The sequence below is a fragment of the Stegostoma tigrinum genome, chromosome 31 (genome assembly GCF_030684315.1).
Source record: "Stegostoma tigrinum isolate sSteTig4 chromosome 31, sSteTig4.hap1, whole genome shotgun sequence".
Classification (NCBI taxonomy): Eukaryota; Metazoa; Chordata; class Chondrichthyes; order Orectolobiformes; family Stegostomatidae; genus Stegostoma; species Stegostoma tigrinum.
The window spans coordinates 8,082,080-8,098,408 of NC_081384.1; the positions used below are offsets into that span (position 1 = coordinate 8,082,080).

Genomic DNA, 16,329 nt, shown 5'->3' on the forward strand with positions numbered 1-16,329 from the left:
GTGAAGTCCACATTGATACCATTGGGCTGCAGGGTTGTATCTCTTTTGTTGTGGCAACGTTTAAATTTGTATTTTATAGTCAGAATAAACCTCCATGTAAATTGGGAATGTGATGCCTGAATGCGGAAGCTTTAAGGACAGACCGGAAACGTAGCACTGTCAAGGACAAGAGCTGCCTGCTAATTAAGGACCAAAATAACTGCAGATGCTGTAAATCAGGAACAAAAACAAAGTTGCTGGAAAAGCTCAGCAGGTCTGGCAGCATCTGTGGAGGAGAAAACAGAGTAAACGTTTGGGGTCTGGTGACCCTTCCTCAGGACAGAACTCTTGTTTTCTCCACCACAGATGCTGCCAGACCTGCTGAGCTTTTCCAGCAACTTTGTTTTTTCTTAGGTTGCTAATTAGCAGGCAATCTAACAGCTAAAGAATGAAGGCATTCGTGTGTGTGAGTGATGTGCAAATTTGTCCATCTGAATCCAAATCGTTCAGTAAAGTGAATGGAATGTAGCAAAATCAGGGTATGGCGATTGGCTGTTTGCGGTCACGTGTGCGGAAGCTGCGTGCCCCGATGGCTGCGGAGAGGGAACGGGTAGATGCCGAGCAATGTTCTCCTCAGACCGGGTTCTCAGCGCCGGAACAGCTCCTCTGTACCCAGACCCCCAGCAACAGAGAAGGCGGAGGGACAGCGGGTCGCTCCTTCAGGAGGTCTGTTAGCTTCTGGGCTCGGAACAGAGATTGTAGCAAAAGGGAAGGTTGATGGTGAAGGTAGATTGCAATTAACAAAATAATTTGAGAATTTATGTTTTAAAAATGGGCAATTCATCCGTGCATGGCGTTAAATCTGGTGAGGTATTTTTGATTGAAATGTTAACTTATTCTAGTTGGCAGCGTAGACTAAATTTGCCCATTTTACAACGGCAATGTCAGTTGTTTTGTTCTCCCCACATGCTGCTTAACATAGAGCTATAGAGTTGTACAATAAAGAAGCAGACTCTTCAATCCAACTCGCCCATGTCAACCAGATATCCTAAATAAATCTCGTCCCATTTGCCAGCAGTTGGCACCTATCTCTCCAAACCCTGCCAATAAATAAACACATCCAGATGCCATTTAAATGTTGTAATTGTACCAGCCTCCACCACTTCCTCCAGCAGCTCACTTCTCCCTTGCTTGCTTTGTTCTTCTAGCCTTCTGTTTGTCTATCTTGGATTCCAGCATCTGTAAGTTCATTTTTTGACTTTAAGCAGACACGCATTACCGTCTGTGTGAAAAAGTGGCCTCTTGGTTCTTTTTGAAATCTTTCCCCTCTCACCTTAAACCTATGCCTCCTAGTTTTGGACACCCCTACCCTGGGGAAAAGACCTTGGCTATTTATCCTATCCATGCCTCTCGTGATTTTATAAGGCTACCCCTCAGCCTCCAACGCTCCATATACCGAGTGTTTCTCACAATTATTTTCTTGTTCAGGTCCAGAACATTGAATCATGCTAACACAGCAAGGTGCAAAATATTGTCACGAGATATTTCCCCCCCCCCCAAAAAAAATCTAATAATTAAGACATTAATATCAAGCACTTATAAAGCAAGTGATGATGTATTCATAAGTTATTTTACAAATCTTTGGATGGTGTTAATAAGAAATATTGTGCTGATGAAAGAAGCTTAATATTTTACATCCATCCGGTGCAGAACAGTGATCAACATGGTGAATAATATGTTGTAAAAAGACACAGGAATGAACAAAAATCATGACGAAACTACGCTGTGTTCTAGCCAGATTAGAACTTCTGTTTCATCTCAATGCAGGCAAGATATTTTAGAATTGGAACAGGTGCAAGGATGTGTCATCAGCATGATCCCTAGTATTGGATGGCCATGAGAGGGACTGGGAAAATTCAAGTTCTCTGTTCCTGAAAGGAGTTATGTGAGAAAAAATCTTGTAAAAATAGGTGGGTGAGGGCAGTTTCTTTTGATTTGATTTATTACTATCACATACTCAAGATGCAATGAAAAGTGTTTTTTTTTGTGCTAACCAGACCAGTCACAATTTACATGAGTACATCAGAGTAATAGAACAGAACACGGAATATAGTGTTACAGCTACAGTGAAGGTACAGAGAAGCATCAACTCTATATACCAGTGGTCTGTTCATAAGTCTGAGAGCCGCAGTTAGAAGCTGATATCAGAGATAATGGGAACTGCAGATGCTGGAGAATCCAAGACAATAAAATGTGAAGCTGGATGAACACAGCAGGCCAAGCAGCATCTCAGGAGCACAAAAGCTGACGTTTTGGGCCTAGACCCTTCATCAGAAAGGGGGATGGGGTGAGGGTTCTGGAATAAATAGGGAGAGAGGGGGAGGTGGACCGAAGATGGAGAGAAAAGAAGATAGGTGGGGAGGTAGGGAGGGGATAGGTCAGTCCAGGGAAGATGGACAGGTCAAGGAAGCGGGATGAGGTGGTAGGTAGGAAATGGAGGTGCGGCTTGAGGTGGGAGGAAGGGATGGGTGAGAGGAAGAACAGGTTAGGGAGGCAGAGACAGGCTGGTCTGGTTTTGGGATGCAGTGGGGGGAGGGGACAAGCTGGGCTGGTTTGGTAATGCAGTGGGGGGATGGGAAGAACTGGGCTGGTTTTGGGATGCAGTAGGGGGAGGGGGAGAACTGGGCTGGCTTTGGGATGCATTAGGGGAAGGGGAGATTTTGAAGCTGGTGAAGTTCACATTGATACCATTGGGCTGCAGGGTTCCCAAGCGGAATATGAGTTGCTGTTCCTGCAACCTTCGGGTGGCATCATTGTGGCACTGCAGGAGGCCCATGATGGACATGTCGTCTGAGGAATGGGAGGGGGATTTGAAATGGTTCGCGACTGGGAGATGCAGTTGTTTATTGCGAACCAAGCAGAGGTGTTCTGCAAAGCGGTCCCCAAGCCGCCGCTTGGTTTCCCCAATGTTGAGGAAGCCACACTGGGTGCAATGGATACAGTATACCACGTTGGCAGATGTGCAGGTGAACATCTGTTTGATATGGAAGGTCATCCTGGGCCTGGGATGGGGGTGAGGGGGCAAGTGTAGCTCTTCCTGCGGTTGCAGAGAAAGGTGCCGGGTGTGGTGTGGTGGGGTTGGAGGGGAGTGTGGAGCGGACAAGGGAGTCGCAGAGAGAGTAGTCTCTCCGGAAGGCAGACAAGTGGGGGGTGGAAAGCCATAAACTCTCCTCTCCACCTATCTTGATTTCTCTCCATCTTCGGTCCGCCTCCCCCTCTCTCCCTATTTATTCCAGTTCCCTCTCCCCATCCCCCTCTCTGATGAAGGGTCTAGGCCCGAAACGTCAGCTTTTGTGCTCCTGAGATGCTGCTTGGCCTGCTGTGTTCATCCAGCCTCACATTTTATTATCTTTAATCACGTTGGTTACTTTTCTGAGGCAGCGGGAAATATAGACGGAGTCAGTGGATGAAATCTGATTTTCGTGATGGATTGTGCTACATTCACAACTCCCTGTAATTTCCTGCGGTCTTCGGAGAGCAGTTGCCATACTAAGCTGTGATGCATCTCGATATGACACATCCGTAAAAATTGGTAAGAGTCATTATGGAAATGCCAAATTTCATTAGCCTTCTGAGAACTTTGAGGCATTGGTGTGCTTTCTTGACTGTGTCGATGTGGATGGACCAGGATAAATCATTATCGATATTTTACTTCTGGGAACTTGAAGCACTCGACCACCTCCACATCAGCACCATTGACATGTGCAGGGGCATGTCCTTCCATCCGCTTCCTAAAGTCGATGACTAGCTCCTTTGTTTCGTTGACGTTGAGGGAGAAGTTATTGTCTCTCCACAATGCCACTGAGATCTGTTTCTTTCCTATACTTTGTCTCACTGTTGCTTGAGATCTGACTCAGTGCAATGGTGTCACCAGCAAATTTGTAAATGGAATTACAGCTGAATTTGGCCACACAGTCTTGAGTGTATAAAGACTACAGTAGGGAGCTGCGTATGCAGGCTTGCTCAGCACTGATTTTGAAGATTATGGTGGAGGAGGTGTTGTCGCCTATCCTTGCTGATTATGGTTCTGCGTGTCGGGAGGTCAAAGATCCACTTGCATAAGGGGAAGCAGAGCTGTATGCCTTAGTGTGAGTTTTGTTGGAATAATGGTGTTGAGGCAAAGTTAAAGTCAATAAATAGGGGTCAACCGTAAGTGTCTTTGTTATCCAGATGTTCCAGGGACAGGTGTAGGGCCGGAGAGATGGCGTCTGCTGTTGGCCTATTGTGTCAGTAGGTGAACTGTAGCGGATTAAGGCAGGCTGGGACGCTGGACTCAACATGTCATTACTAACCTCTCGATGCACTCTGTAATGATGGATGTCAGAACCACCAGGTGGTATCATTAACGCATGTGACTGATTTTTCTTTGATAGTGGTGGCCCAGCAGTTGTGTCCCTACCTCTGAGACAGGAGGCCCAGGCTCCCCTTTCTCCAGAGGTGTGCAATATCTCCAAATGGGTTAAATAGAAAATATTCATAATTACATGGGATAGCAAAAAGCGTGGAAATATTAACTGGAAATTCTAGTTTAATTAAGTGGATGGGACAAGTTGCCTTGGATTCAAGCAAAAAGATAAATTTAGAACTGTAACAAGAGGCTGCTTTGCCCACAGAATAACTAACACTTGAAATGGAAACCTGCACAGATTGGAAAGGAAGTACAAACTCTAGAATCATTCTTATGACTTTATGGGAAGCTGCATTGGACAGACTGTGCGGCCATGGATGGCAGAAGTGAGATGAGCGAAAAGGCCTCCATTTATTCTGAATTATCCTGAGTTCTTACCTGCAGCCAGTGAATAAAGTTATTACAGAGTCAATCAAAAAGTTACTGAGGGCTGATATTTCATGAATATATGTTATGGTAAATGGTGTAGAAACTGCAAATCCAGCATATCTCCGATCTAAACTATTTCATTAATCTAAGAGTCAACAAACTGTCTAAAGACAAATCACGCAGTTCTCCTCATGAAGCAAGTGATGTTGAGCTAGGAATGGATGTTCAAGTAGGATACTGTGGGCTGCAGCCTTCAGTCTTCTGCAGAGGAGTTGGAAACTTTAGGGCATGAAAGTCTTTGGGAATGGATGACCCTTCCTCATGTACATCCACTTTCGGAAGTGTAGGGGCCTGTTAGAGACAGGCAGTAAATGATGGTCTAGCAAACAATGCCCTAGAACATAGAACAGCACAGGCCCTTCAACCCACAATGTTGTGCTGACCTGTTATCCTACTAAGAACAATCTACCCTGCATACCTTACATTTAACTATCCTCCATGTGTCTATCCAAGAGTTGCTTAAAAATCTCTAAAGTATCTGACTCATCGAATAAACAAATAAATAGAAAAAGTGTGCTCGATGGAGAATAGTTCAAATATTCAGCCATGAATTTCCTTTCTCAATTCTTGCCTTTATATTCACAGGACACCACTTGGACCATCCAGAAAACTAAATGCAAGCTTTAAATCACCAGTAAGTCATTTAAACTTGCCCTCTGTCGGATTTGCAGAGACTTTGTAAGGGATGGGGGTGTGCCAGTGATTGCCATCATGCAGGGCTAGCCTTTTGGGTGACAGTGGACGGACTTGGTGCAGACTGGGCACACCAGAGAATGGGCTGTCTTCCCTGGGAGGGAAGAGTGCAGCAAAAAAAGTATAACGATTGCTGTATCTGTAATCTGTGAATCAGTACCTGTAAGTATCTTTTTCGAAAGCATTGCTAAAATCCTGTTAACATGGATAATAGGAACTGCAGATGCTGGAGAATCCGAGATGACAAAGTGTGGAGCTGGATGAACTCAGCAGGCCAAGCAGCATCTCGGGAGCACAAAAGCTGACGTTTCGGGCCTAGACCCTTGCCTGAAACATCAGCTTTCCTGCTCCTCTGATGCAGCTTGGCCTGCTGTGTTTATCCAGCTCTACACCTTGTTATCTCCTGTAAACATGTAGAGATTTCATAGTATGTCTGTTAATTAGTATTATAAATTAAATGGGAAAATTGGTAACAATCTGTTTGAAAAGGGATCTTGTAACCAAGTCAGAATCTGTGTAATTTCTGTCTACCATCTGTAAAGTAGGAGCCAGCAATCTGATGGCATATTCCCTGACTGTCTGAATGGGTGCTGCCCCAATAACTCCCATTGTCTCGACAGGCTGTAGGACAAAGCAGCCCGCTTCATAGAATCACCGTATGATAGATAAGATGCCATTCAGCCCATTGAGTCTGCACCGACCCTCCAAAGAACATCCCACTCAGGCGCAGGGAGAACATGCAAACTCCTCACGGACAGTCGCCCGAGGCTGCAATCAAACCTGGGTCCCTGGCACAGTGAGGCAGCTGCGATCGCCACTGAGCCACCCAATTGATTGGCACGCTAATCCAACACCTTCAACATTTCACTCTCTTCACAACCAACGCACGGATTGTGCCATCTACAAGGGACAGTGCGTTAACTCCCCAGATATCATTTGACAGCAGCCACCATTTCAGACTTGCCATCTAGATTGACATGGGCAGTATGGAATCACCACCACCTACAAGTGCTCTGCCACACTACTCCCCATCCTGACTTGAAACATATCGCTGTTCCTTCGCTGTCACTGGGTCCGAAGCCTGTAAATCTCTTTCTGACAGCAGTGTGCGAGTGACCACTGCAGCGTTTTCAGAAGGCAGCTCACTAACGGCACCTTGTGGGCATTTAGGGACAAGCAATAGTTTCTGGCCTAACCAGAATAATTTTTTTAGAAAGAACGAACAGTTTGAGGAAGCACAGCTCTCAAATTTGTTCAGAAATCTGTTGGTGCAAACCAAATCCTTGAACTTTTGTGGTGTTATTATTTGTAATAAAATGATAGGTTTACCTTCAATAGCTTCTGCTGTACAGTGTGTTAGGTGCTTCACAATGAATGGTATTTATTTTTCATATGAACATATGAGTCAGGAACATGAGTAGCCCCCTTGAGACTGCTCTGCCGTTCAATAAAATCATGGTGATTTGTAATCTCAAGCTCTCATTCCTGCTCATGCATGATAACCTTTCATCGCCTGTTGCTTAACAGGAAACTATCCACTTCTGGCTTTAAAAATCTTCAAAGACTGTGCTTCCACCAGGGAGACAGTTCCAAAGTCTCACCACTTTCTGAGAGTAAACAATGTTGCCTAATCTCTGTTTTTAAATGGACGACATCTTATTTTTAAACGGTTGCCCCAAAGGGAGAAAACATTGTCTCCACTTCAGCCCAGTTAAGACCCTGTTTCAATCAAGACCTCTCGATACAAACTGACCCTGTCCAACCTTTACTTGTAAACCAGCCTGTATCTTCCAGGTTTCTCTGAACTGCCTCCATCACATTTCGCATCCTTCCTTAAATACTGTGCACAGTTCTCCAAGATGGTGCCTCACTTTTTATCACTGAGGCGTAATTTCTCTATTTATATTCAGTTCCCCGTCTTGATAATCAGTAATATTCAATGAGCTTTCTTTACTGTACCTACACACTGAACTTCTGAGATTCATGCGTGAAGGCATTCAAATCTCCTTGACCCTGAGCTGTGCAATTTCTCGCCATTGAGATATTATGCTTACATACTCAAAACTCTGACTTCTCCTGCAGGTACAGACCTCTCTCGACCATGAGCTTGATTCTGCTGGTCTTCAACTTCATGTTGAGAATCTGAGGAAGAAATGTAACAATCTTGACCGTGAGATTGCAGAGCTGCTCTCGGCGTAAGTGGGTTGTTTGCCTATGTCGCAAATTAAATCCGCAATAAATTCAGTCTACCTGCAAATTATGCAAAAGGTTGCTATTAATAATCATATTTACACTTGCGTTATTGCCATTTATTGAAGCATTTTACATCACTGACATATCCCTTTTTAAAGTGGAATTTCACTCCTGGGATCAGGACAGTGAATCCTACTTGCTCTGACTGTGATGCAATGTGTGAAAGGTTTTGGAGATAATAAGGACTGCAGATGCTGGAAGCCACAGTCTCTGGTGTGAGGCTAGAAAAGCACAGGTCAGACAGCGTAGGAGGAGCAGGTAAGTCAGCATTTCGGGCTAAAACCCTTTGTCCTAGTGCCTAGCCTCTCACCTATAGATTCTGTGAAAAGTTTTATTTGTTTTCCTTCAGGGTGTGATCCTTGCAGGTCACAACATTTCCAGTTTGGACCGAGAGGCAGTTAGAAGCTCTACTTTAGACTTTAACACTACCAGCTCTCTGAGAATGGATGAATCAGTCAGTGTTCTGCTTCTGAATAAACCTTTGCCAGTTTATACAAATTGGATGAGGGCGAGTTCAGGTGGGAACCTAATACTCTTTATAGTCATACAGTCTGACATTGAAGACTCCCATGCCATCAAATAGACATTTGGGCAAAGTAGCTTGATGTCAAGAAATGAATGTGGAATTTTACTTGGATGTGAGTTAGCATGAGGGATATTTTGAGGATCACTTTCAAATTGCTGGTTTGCCTTGTTCACTCACTCAGTGGTCTCTTCAAGATTTGAGCTTGTCGTCTAGGCTGAGAAAGTTAAAATTTTGCGGCGGGTGTCCCAAATCTAAGTCTCATCGTGAATATATTTGGTGTGGTGTTCATTATCAGCATATCACAGATTAGCAGTTGTGTTCCTAAGATGCTGCTTGGCCTGCTGTGTTCATCCAGCTCCACACTTAGTTATCTCGGATTCTCCAGCATCTGCAGTTCCCATTATCTCTTATCACAGATCAGCAGTTGATTTGTTTGGGGTGTAATGTGATCATAATGTAGCAATATGTTCTGCTAGTGTTCTGAGCAAAATTTCTGCCACAAAGCTTGATGAGGACAGAGCAACAGATGTTGTTTACATGGACTTTAGTAAGGCTTTTGACAAGGTTCCACATGGTAGACTAATTCGTAAAGTTAGATCACATGGGATTCGGGGTAAGCTTGCCAATTGGACATAAAATTGGAGACAGAGAATTATGGTGGAGGGTCGATATTTCGAACTGGAGGCCTGTGACCAACAGTATTCCTCAGGGATTGGTATGAGGTCCACTTTTGTCATTTATATAAACGATTTGGATGCAAATGTAGGAGCCATGATTAGTAATTTTACAGATGACACCAAAATTGTTTGTGTAGTGAACAGTGAAGAAGGTTATCTAAGATATAAATTAGGTCAATGGGCTGAAAATGGCAGACGAAGTTTAATTTGGATAAATGTGAGGTATCGCATTTTGGTAAAACAACCAGGACTTATACAATTGATGGTAGGGTCCTGGCTAGTGTTGAAGAACAGAGAAACCCAGGGATTTGGGTGTATAATTCTTTGAAATTTGCATCACAGGTATGCAGGGCGGTTAAGAATGCGTTTAGCACGCTTGTCTTCATCGCTCAGACCTTTGAGTATAGGAGTTTGGAAGTCATGCTGAGGTTGTACAGGATGTTGGTGAGGCCTTGTCTGAAGTACAGTGTACGGTTCTGGTTGCCCTGCTGTGGGAAGGGTATTGTTAAACTGGAGAGGATTCAGAAAAGATTTACTAGGATGTTGCTGGGATTGGAGGGTTTGTGTTATAAAAATAGGTTGGATAGACTGGAGCTTTTTTAACCAGAGTGTAGGAGATTGAAGTTTGACCGTACAGTGGTTTATAAAATCATGAGAGCATAGATAAGATGAATAGCAAGGAACTTTAGATCCCTAGAGTGGAGGAGTTCAAAATAAGGGAGTTTATTTTGAAGGTGAGAGGAGAAAGATTTAAAAGGGACATGAGGGACAGCTTTTTTTTTACACAGTGGTTCATGTGTGGAGTGAACTGCCAGAGGAAGTGGTGGATGCAGGTATAGTTTAAAAGACATTTGGAGCAGTACATGAATAGGAAAGGTTTGGAAGGATAGCGGCCAAATGCAGGTGAATGGGACTAGTTTAGTTTGGGAACATGGATAGTTAGACGAAAGTCTGTTTCCATGCTGTATGACTCGATGGCGCAAGAAACACCACCTCGAACAGACTGGAAACTTATTCATCCCAATCGCTCTGCGGCTACATTGGCAAAGTAATTCCTTTTAAGTGTCATATTTCATGATGTTTTAAGATTGTTTAAAATGTGCTTTTCCATTTTGTGAGTTTTATTGAAATCGGTGATTTCCTAACCCATTCTAAAAAGGGCCCAAACAAGTATGCAAGCCATTGTTGTAGAAGTTGCACGGTTAAATTCATGAACACAAGAATATTAGACAAGCCAAGAACTTATGTCATCCTTTGCAGTGTATTTATTTGAAGTTAATATTGGCAATTACTATTTGTCATAGAACTTTTCTTTGCCATAAAGAACTTTTCCTTTAAGGTACCATTAAAGTTACTGTGACCATCATGCTTTAACACAAGTGATTGTATTTTAATAATAATTCATTAAATTAACTTCATAGCCAATGTTGTAAACTCCATGTTCTATGTTAAATATGCCTATTGATATCCAACCCAGACTGGAGACACGGCTACAGCTAATGAATTGGGTTATGATGGTTTTGAATAAGACATAGCCTAAAAAGACAGTCAGACCAAATTCATTACTGAATTTCAAAAGCAGTTTGGATCTACATTTGCAGGATGATGGGGTAAGAAAAGGGGAGTTGTCAGACTAACTGATTAGCTCTTTCAAAGAGCGAGCACAGGCAGATGGACTGAATGGCTTCTTTCTGTGCATTTTAGATTCTGTGGTTCTGTTCCTCCTGATGTCCCAAGGACAGTCTATTACCCAGTGAGTTAGAAGGCGCTGCTTGTAAACCTGATTGTGAACTGTTCAGTTACAAACTGCTTGGCGTAACAGTGTTTATTAAATATGCCAGCCACTCGAGCATGTGTTCCAGAAGTGATCAGTTCTATATCAGTGCTTGTAAAGGGGTCGGTATGTAGACCGATTTGGCTGTTCTCTTTTTACAGAGGATACACTCTGGAAGAGTTGGACCAACACATTGATCAGCTCCACGAGTACAATGACATCAAGGATGTTGGCCAGTTACTGTTGGGAAAGTTGGGTAAGAACACTTTAAATATTACTAAAAGAAAAGGAAATGACTTACATTTTAATAGCAATTCTCATATCCTTGGGTCCTTTCAAAGTGGACCAGAGCCAAATTAATATTGTTATTCAAGGGCTCTTTGAATTATTTTCAAGAACTACTTGCTCATTTTCAGGAGTTTGTTTTTCACTCTCTCAAATTCATTTATTGGCTGATATAGTCACAGTGACAAATACTTTCGATATTTGTGTCGAATGTTTTCTTCTTTAGACAGAAAAGATTGCAAATAAATGCAAAGATTGCACATGTGTGTATTATGAATTCTATTAACTTAGAATCTAGAAGTAAGATGTTCCAATATAATAAAACAAAGAACTGTGAATGCTGGAGATTTGAAACAAAAACAAATTACTGGAGAAACTCAGCTGGGCTGGCAGCATCTCTGGAGAAAAAATAGAGTTATTGTTTGGACTCCAGTGACTTTTCTTCATTCTGAAGAAAGGTTACTGGACTCAAAACCTTAACTCTGTTTACTCTTAGCAAGATATTCCAGTTAGTGTATGATTAATTTTCCATACACTTTTTCCAAATGGGGATCATGCGTAAAGAGAGTAGATTTTCCTTTCCACAGTGACTTGGAGGTGTCACGTGAATTCCTCCACTGTCCATGTGTATCTCATGTCCTGGTCTCGTCCATCTGAGTGGGCAAAACGGTATCACAGCCTGAACATTGACACTTCTGCTGCAGCTCGCCCTGAATGGGAGTGCACTGGGAATGGCAGCCCAGATTCTGAGCTCAATGCAACCTGCTAAGTTTAAGAAACCATTGAGATGGAAGATCCAATTCTAAAGGAACTCCTGCACAAAATGACTGCAAGTTTGACAGAGAATCTCACTTGAAAAGGCCTGATGTGGGAACGGTGAAGAAGGTGATACCACTGCGAATGGGGATTACGTTGCTTTGTTGAGAATTATGAGAAAGAGTTATGCTCACAATCTAATCATGATTCCATCAATAAACTTCATTCCATTGTCCCCCAACTCTAACCTTCTCCCTGGGCACTCGCTGAGACTGGATTACACTGTTTTCAACCTTGGCATCCAAACTGACCCTTTAGATGGGCTTTCAACTGTGGATCTACTCCATTGCCAAGATTACTCCTTCTAACTCCATAACATTGGAGTTGCTGGCGTTAATTCATCTGATGCTGAATCCTTCATTTGTGACTTTGCTGCCTTTAGACCTGACTATTCCAATGTAGCTCCATTCTCCCTGTTTCCACAAGCTTAAACTCATCCAGAGCTCTGCTGCCGAAATCCTAACTTGTGCCAAGGCTCATTCCTCCATCATTCCCTTTTCTCGCTGACCCTCATTATAATATTCTGTGTTTACAAATCCTGCGTATTTACCCCCTTCTTACCTCTATAACCTCAGAGAGCAGCATGGTGGTCTCGGTGGTTAGACCTGCTGCTAGGGACACCGGTTCAATTCCACGTTCAGGTGACTGTGCAAACTCTGCACAGACATTCTCCTTGTGTCTGCGTGGGTTTCCTCCAGGTGCTCTGGTTTCCTCTGTGTCCACAGTCCAAAGATGTGCAGGGTAGGATGGATCGGCCATGGAAAATGCAGGGTTACAGGAATAGGGTAGGGGGATGATCTGGGATACTCTTCAGAGGGTCAGTGTAGATTCAATGGGCTGAATGGCCTGCTTCCCTTCTACAGGGATTCTATGATTCAATAACATCTTTAGCCTGATAGCCCTCCAGGGGCCGATTTCCAGTGCAAATGCCAATTTTAATTGCTTCAGTATTTGTGGCAGTGCCACAACCTCTGTTCCTTTCCCTGTCTCGTCCCTTTAAGATACTGAGTAAAACCTACCCTTATTATTTGTTTCAGTGGCCCAACATCAAACATTTTTGATAATACTGGGATATTTTATCAAGTTGAAGGTGCTATATAATTGTAAGATTATGTACTTGATCAGGATTTTATAAATTTTGTAATAAGAATTGATTCGACTTCCATTGTAAGTGCGTACAAGGAGAACATCGAAAGAAAAGTGGCATGTGCTAATTTCAAAATGTAAATATTGTACAAGCAATGAGAATGAGTTAACACAGTAATAAAAATTGACAGGGGTGTTACGATGGATGAGACCTTCTCTTCAATGTGCCTGAATGCTAACGCTAGTAACAGCTTTCCATCATTCATTACAGCTGTCATCAGAGGGGTTACCACCAGGGAGCTGTACAGTGAGTTTGGACTGGATTTGGAGGACTAGACTGAATCGGGAGGGCCTCTTGTCGAAGAGGAGGATGTGAATCATTATCTGTCTCAATTTGATCTGCACATTGATTCCACCGACAAAGATATTGAAGACGGGGAGAGGATTGTGAACCATGACCAAAAGGCCACCTAAGCACCTGGCTTTGAAGTCTGGTGCTATGTCAGATCTGCTGCCTTGTTTAAAAACTCAGTAGATTTCAAGTAGCGTTGCTGATGAATTCTGTATCAGTTGAGGTTATGGACTTGTTATGATGGCACCTCCAGTGTTTCTAGTCACTACCGAGCTCTGATAACCCACCCCGCTTTATTTGGTTTGTGCTGTGAGGTATTCCCTGTTTGGAAATTGGGATAATCCCCTTCCTGGTTCAGTGCTTTCCATGGTGTTCTGAGCAGGAAGGATTAGCAGCACATTGCAGCTAGTTTATTGAGCTTGAGTTTAATGACCTCCAGTTTGACCACCTGCAAACTCTTGGGTGAATCCTCAGCTTGATGTTTGAGAGATGGGTAAAAGGCCAGTTTGGGAACGTGGCATGTGAACCACCTACCAGAGGTGATGATTCTTATCGTTCCAAGTGTGTGGACAGTGAATATCAGAAGGTCATTCCATTATTGAGGCATCATGGTTGAGCCTGGTTTTAACCATACTCCATACACGGTCACTTCGGTAGCAGGAGAAATGTGATCAGGAGCAGTGACCCTGATAAACTACCTTCTCCACACTCAGGCTGGAGACTGATTTAGGACCCAACAATCATCACTTGTTCCACGTATGAAAACTGTTGATTCATTGTTTGTTAAGGATTAAACCTCCATTTAAGATTTCTTTAAGAGGTCATCAGGACTAAATTGTGCCACTTCCCGGAACTCTGTTTTGTAATTGTTGTTTGTTGATCAGTTTTGGTCCTTTACGTTTAATTAAAAAGTATCTGTTTGTGACTTGACTCATTAATCACATGACAGTTGACTTACGTCCATCTTGAACTTCTCCTTTCCAGTGTATTGCTAAGCTGTTTGTGTTGAGAATGTCCCTCATCATCCAGTCTGTTCAGGAAGTGTTACCTTACCAGTGTAAGCCAGAGGCCCCATTAACAGGTGGAAATACTCCAAACTAAAGAGAACACAATTTTCTGGCAGCCCAAATTCTTAAAAATCTTTGATTAAGTATTTTCAAAGTAAATAAATATCATGCAGGTGGCAACATCTTTAGCCTGATAGCCCTCCAGGGGCCGATTTCCAGTGCAAATGTCAATTTTAATTGCTTCAGTATTTGTAGCAGTGCCACAACCTCTGTTCCTTTCCCTGTCTCATCCCTTTAAGATACTACCCTCATTATCTACTTAGGTGGTCCAACATCAAACATTTTTGATAATACTGGGATATTTTATTAAGTTGAAGGTTCTAAATAATTATAGGATTATGTACTTGGACCAGGATTTTATAAAGTTTGTAATAAGAATCGATTTTGCTTCCCAGAGCTTCCATCAAAAGTACGTACAAGGAGAACATTGAGAAAAAAAGTGGTGCGCGCTACTTTTGAAATGTAAATATTGTACAAGCAATGAGAGTGAGTTAACACAATAATAAAAATTGGCAGAGGTGTTACAGTGTATGAGACCTTCTCTTCATTGTGCCTGAGCACTAATGCTAGCAACAGCTTTCCATTGTACTAACATGGAGTATTAATAATCCCCAGCAGAGGGAACTTCACCTTTGTCCTTTCAAGTATATGAAGTCAGAAGTCACACGACACCAGGTTAGACTCCAACAGGTCTATTTGAAATCCCAAGCTTTAGGAGCACTGCTCCTTTCTCAGGTGACTTCATCTGATAAAGGAGCAGTGCTCCAAAAGCTTGGGATTTCAAATAAACCTGTTGGACTACAACCTATGGTCCATTCCAGTCCAACACCAGCATCTCCACGTCATAAATATGTGAAGGTTCAGAAAATCCATTTACTCAAACTAATCAATTGCTGTCTCTCAGTAAACACGCTGTCATAGTATACAGCTACATCTGAAACTAATGTAATGCCATTGCCTGTGCTATTCTTCCTAGCTTTAAACCTGCTGCCTGTTCAGATGAGCTTTATGTAGACTTAACACTATGCTTTCACGCAACATGTAGTGACTGGGCTTTGTTTTGGCTTTAATCTTCTACTTAACCAAACATTAACTCTATGGGTGATATTCTGAGAACTTAGAATTTCTCTGAAAAGTTTTCATGGGATGTGCACATCATTTATTATTTATCCCTAATTTTTCTGGAGGAGTTGATGAGGAGGAGCCTTCATGTACAATGATGAAGGGAATAGATAAGCTGGAAGCAGGGAGGTTGTTTCCGCTGGCAGGTGAAACTAGAATGAGGGGGCATAGCCTCAAAATAAAGGGGAGCAGCGAGTTTTGAGAAGATTTGTAGCTCAGGTTGAGGTTCTGGATGTGAGTTTGCTCGCTGAGCTGGAAGGTTAGTTTTCCGATGTTTTGTCACCATTCTAGGTAACATCATCAGTGAGCCTCCGACGAAGCGCTGGTGTTATGTCCTGCTTTCTATTTATCTGGTTAGGTTTCCTTGGGTTGGTGATGTCATTTCCTGTTCTTCTTTTTACCATCCCCTGAGAAAAAGAACAGGAAATGACATCACCAACCCTAGGAAACCTAACCAGATAAATAGAAAGCGGGACATAACACCAGCGCTTCGTCGGAGGCTCACTGATGATGTTACCTAGAATGGTGACGAAACGTCTGAAAACTAACCTTCCAGCTCAGCGAGCAAACTCACATCCAAAGGGGAGCAGATTTAGGACTGAGTTGAGGAAGAACTTCTTCAGCCAAAGGGTTGTGAACCCGTGAAATTCCATGCCCAGTGAAGCACTTGAGGCTACCTTCTTGAACATTTTTAAGGCATAGATAGATTTTTGAACAGTAAAGGAATTAAGGGTTGTGGTGAGTGGGTGGATAAGTGGAACTGAGTCTCAAAAAGACCAGCCTGGATCTTATTGAATGATGG

General features: G+C 42.8%; 1 protein-coding gene across 1 annotated transcript; it reads left to right on the forward strand.

The window, feature by feature from the left end:
• The first annotated feature begins 551 nt into the window (after positions 1-551).
• Positions 552-14,268, forward strand: swi5 (SWI5 homologous recombination repair protein). Its single transcript, XM_048560648.1, has 5 exons — positions 552-705; positions 5,462-5,510; positions 7,652-7,764; positions 10,961-11,055; positions 13,258-14,268. The coding sequence occupies exons 1-5, from the start codon at positions 569-571 to the stop codon at positions 13,320-13,322; spliced, it is 459 nt and encodes a 152-aa protein (XP_048416605.1). The 5' UTR covers positions 552-568; the 3' UTR covers positions 13,323-14,268.
• Positions 14,269-16,329: the final 2,061 nt, after the last annotated feature.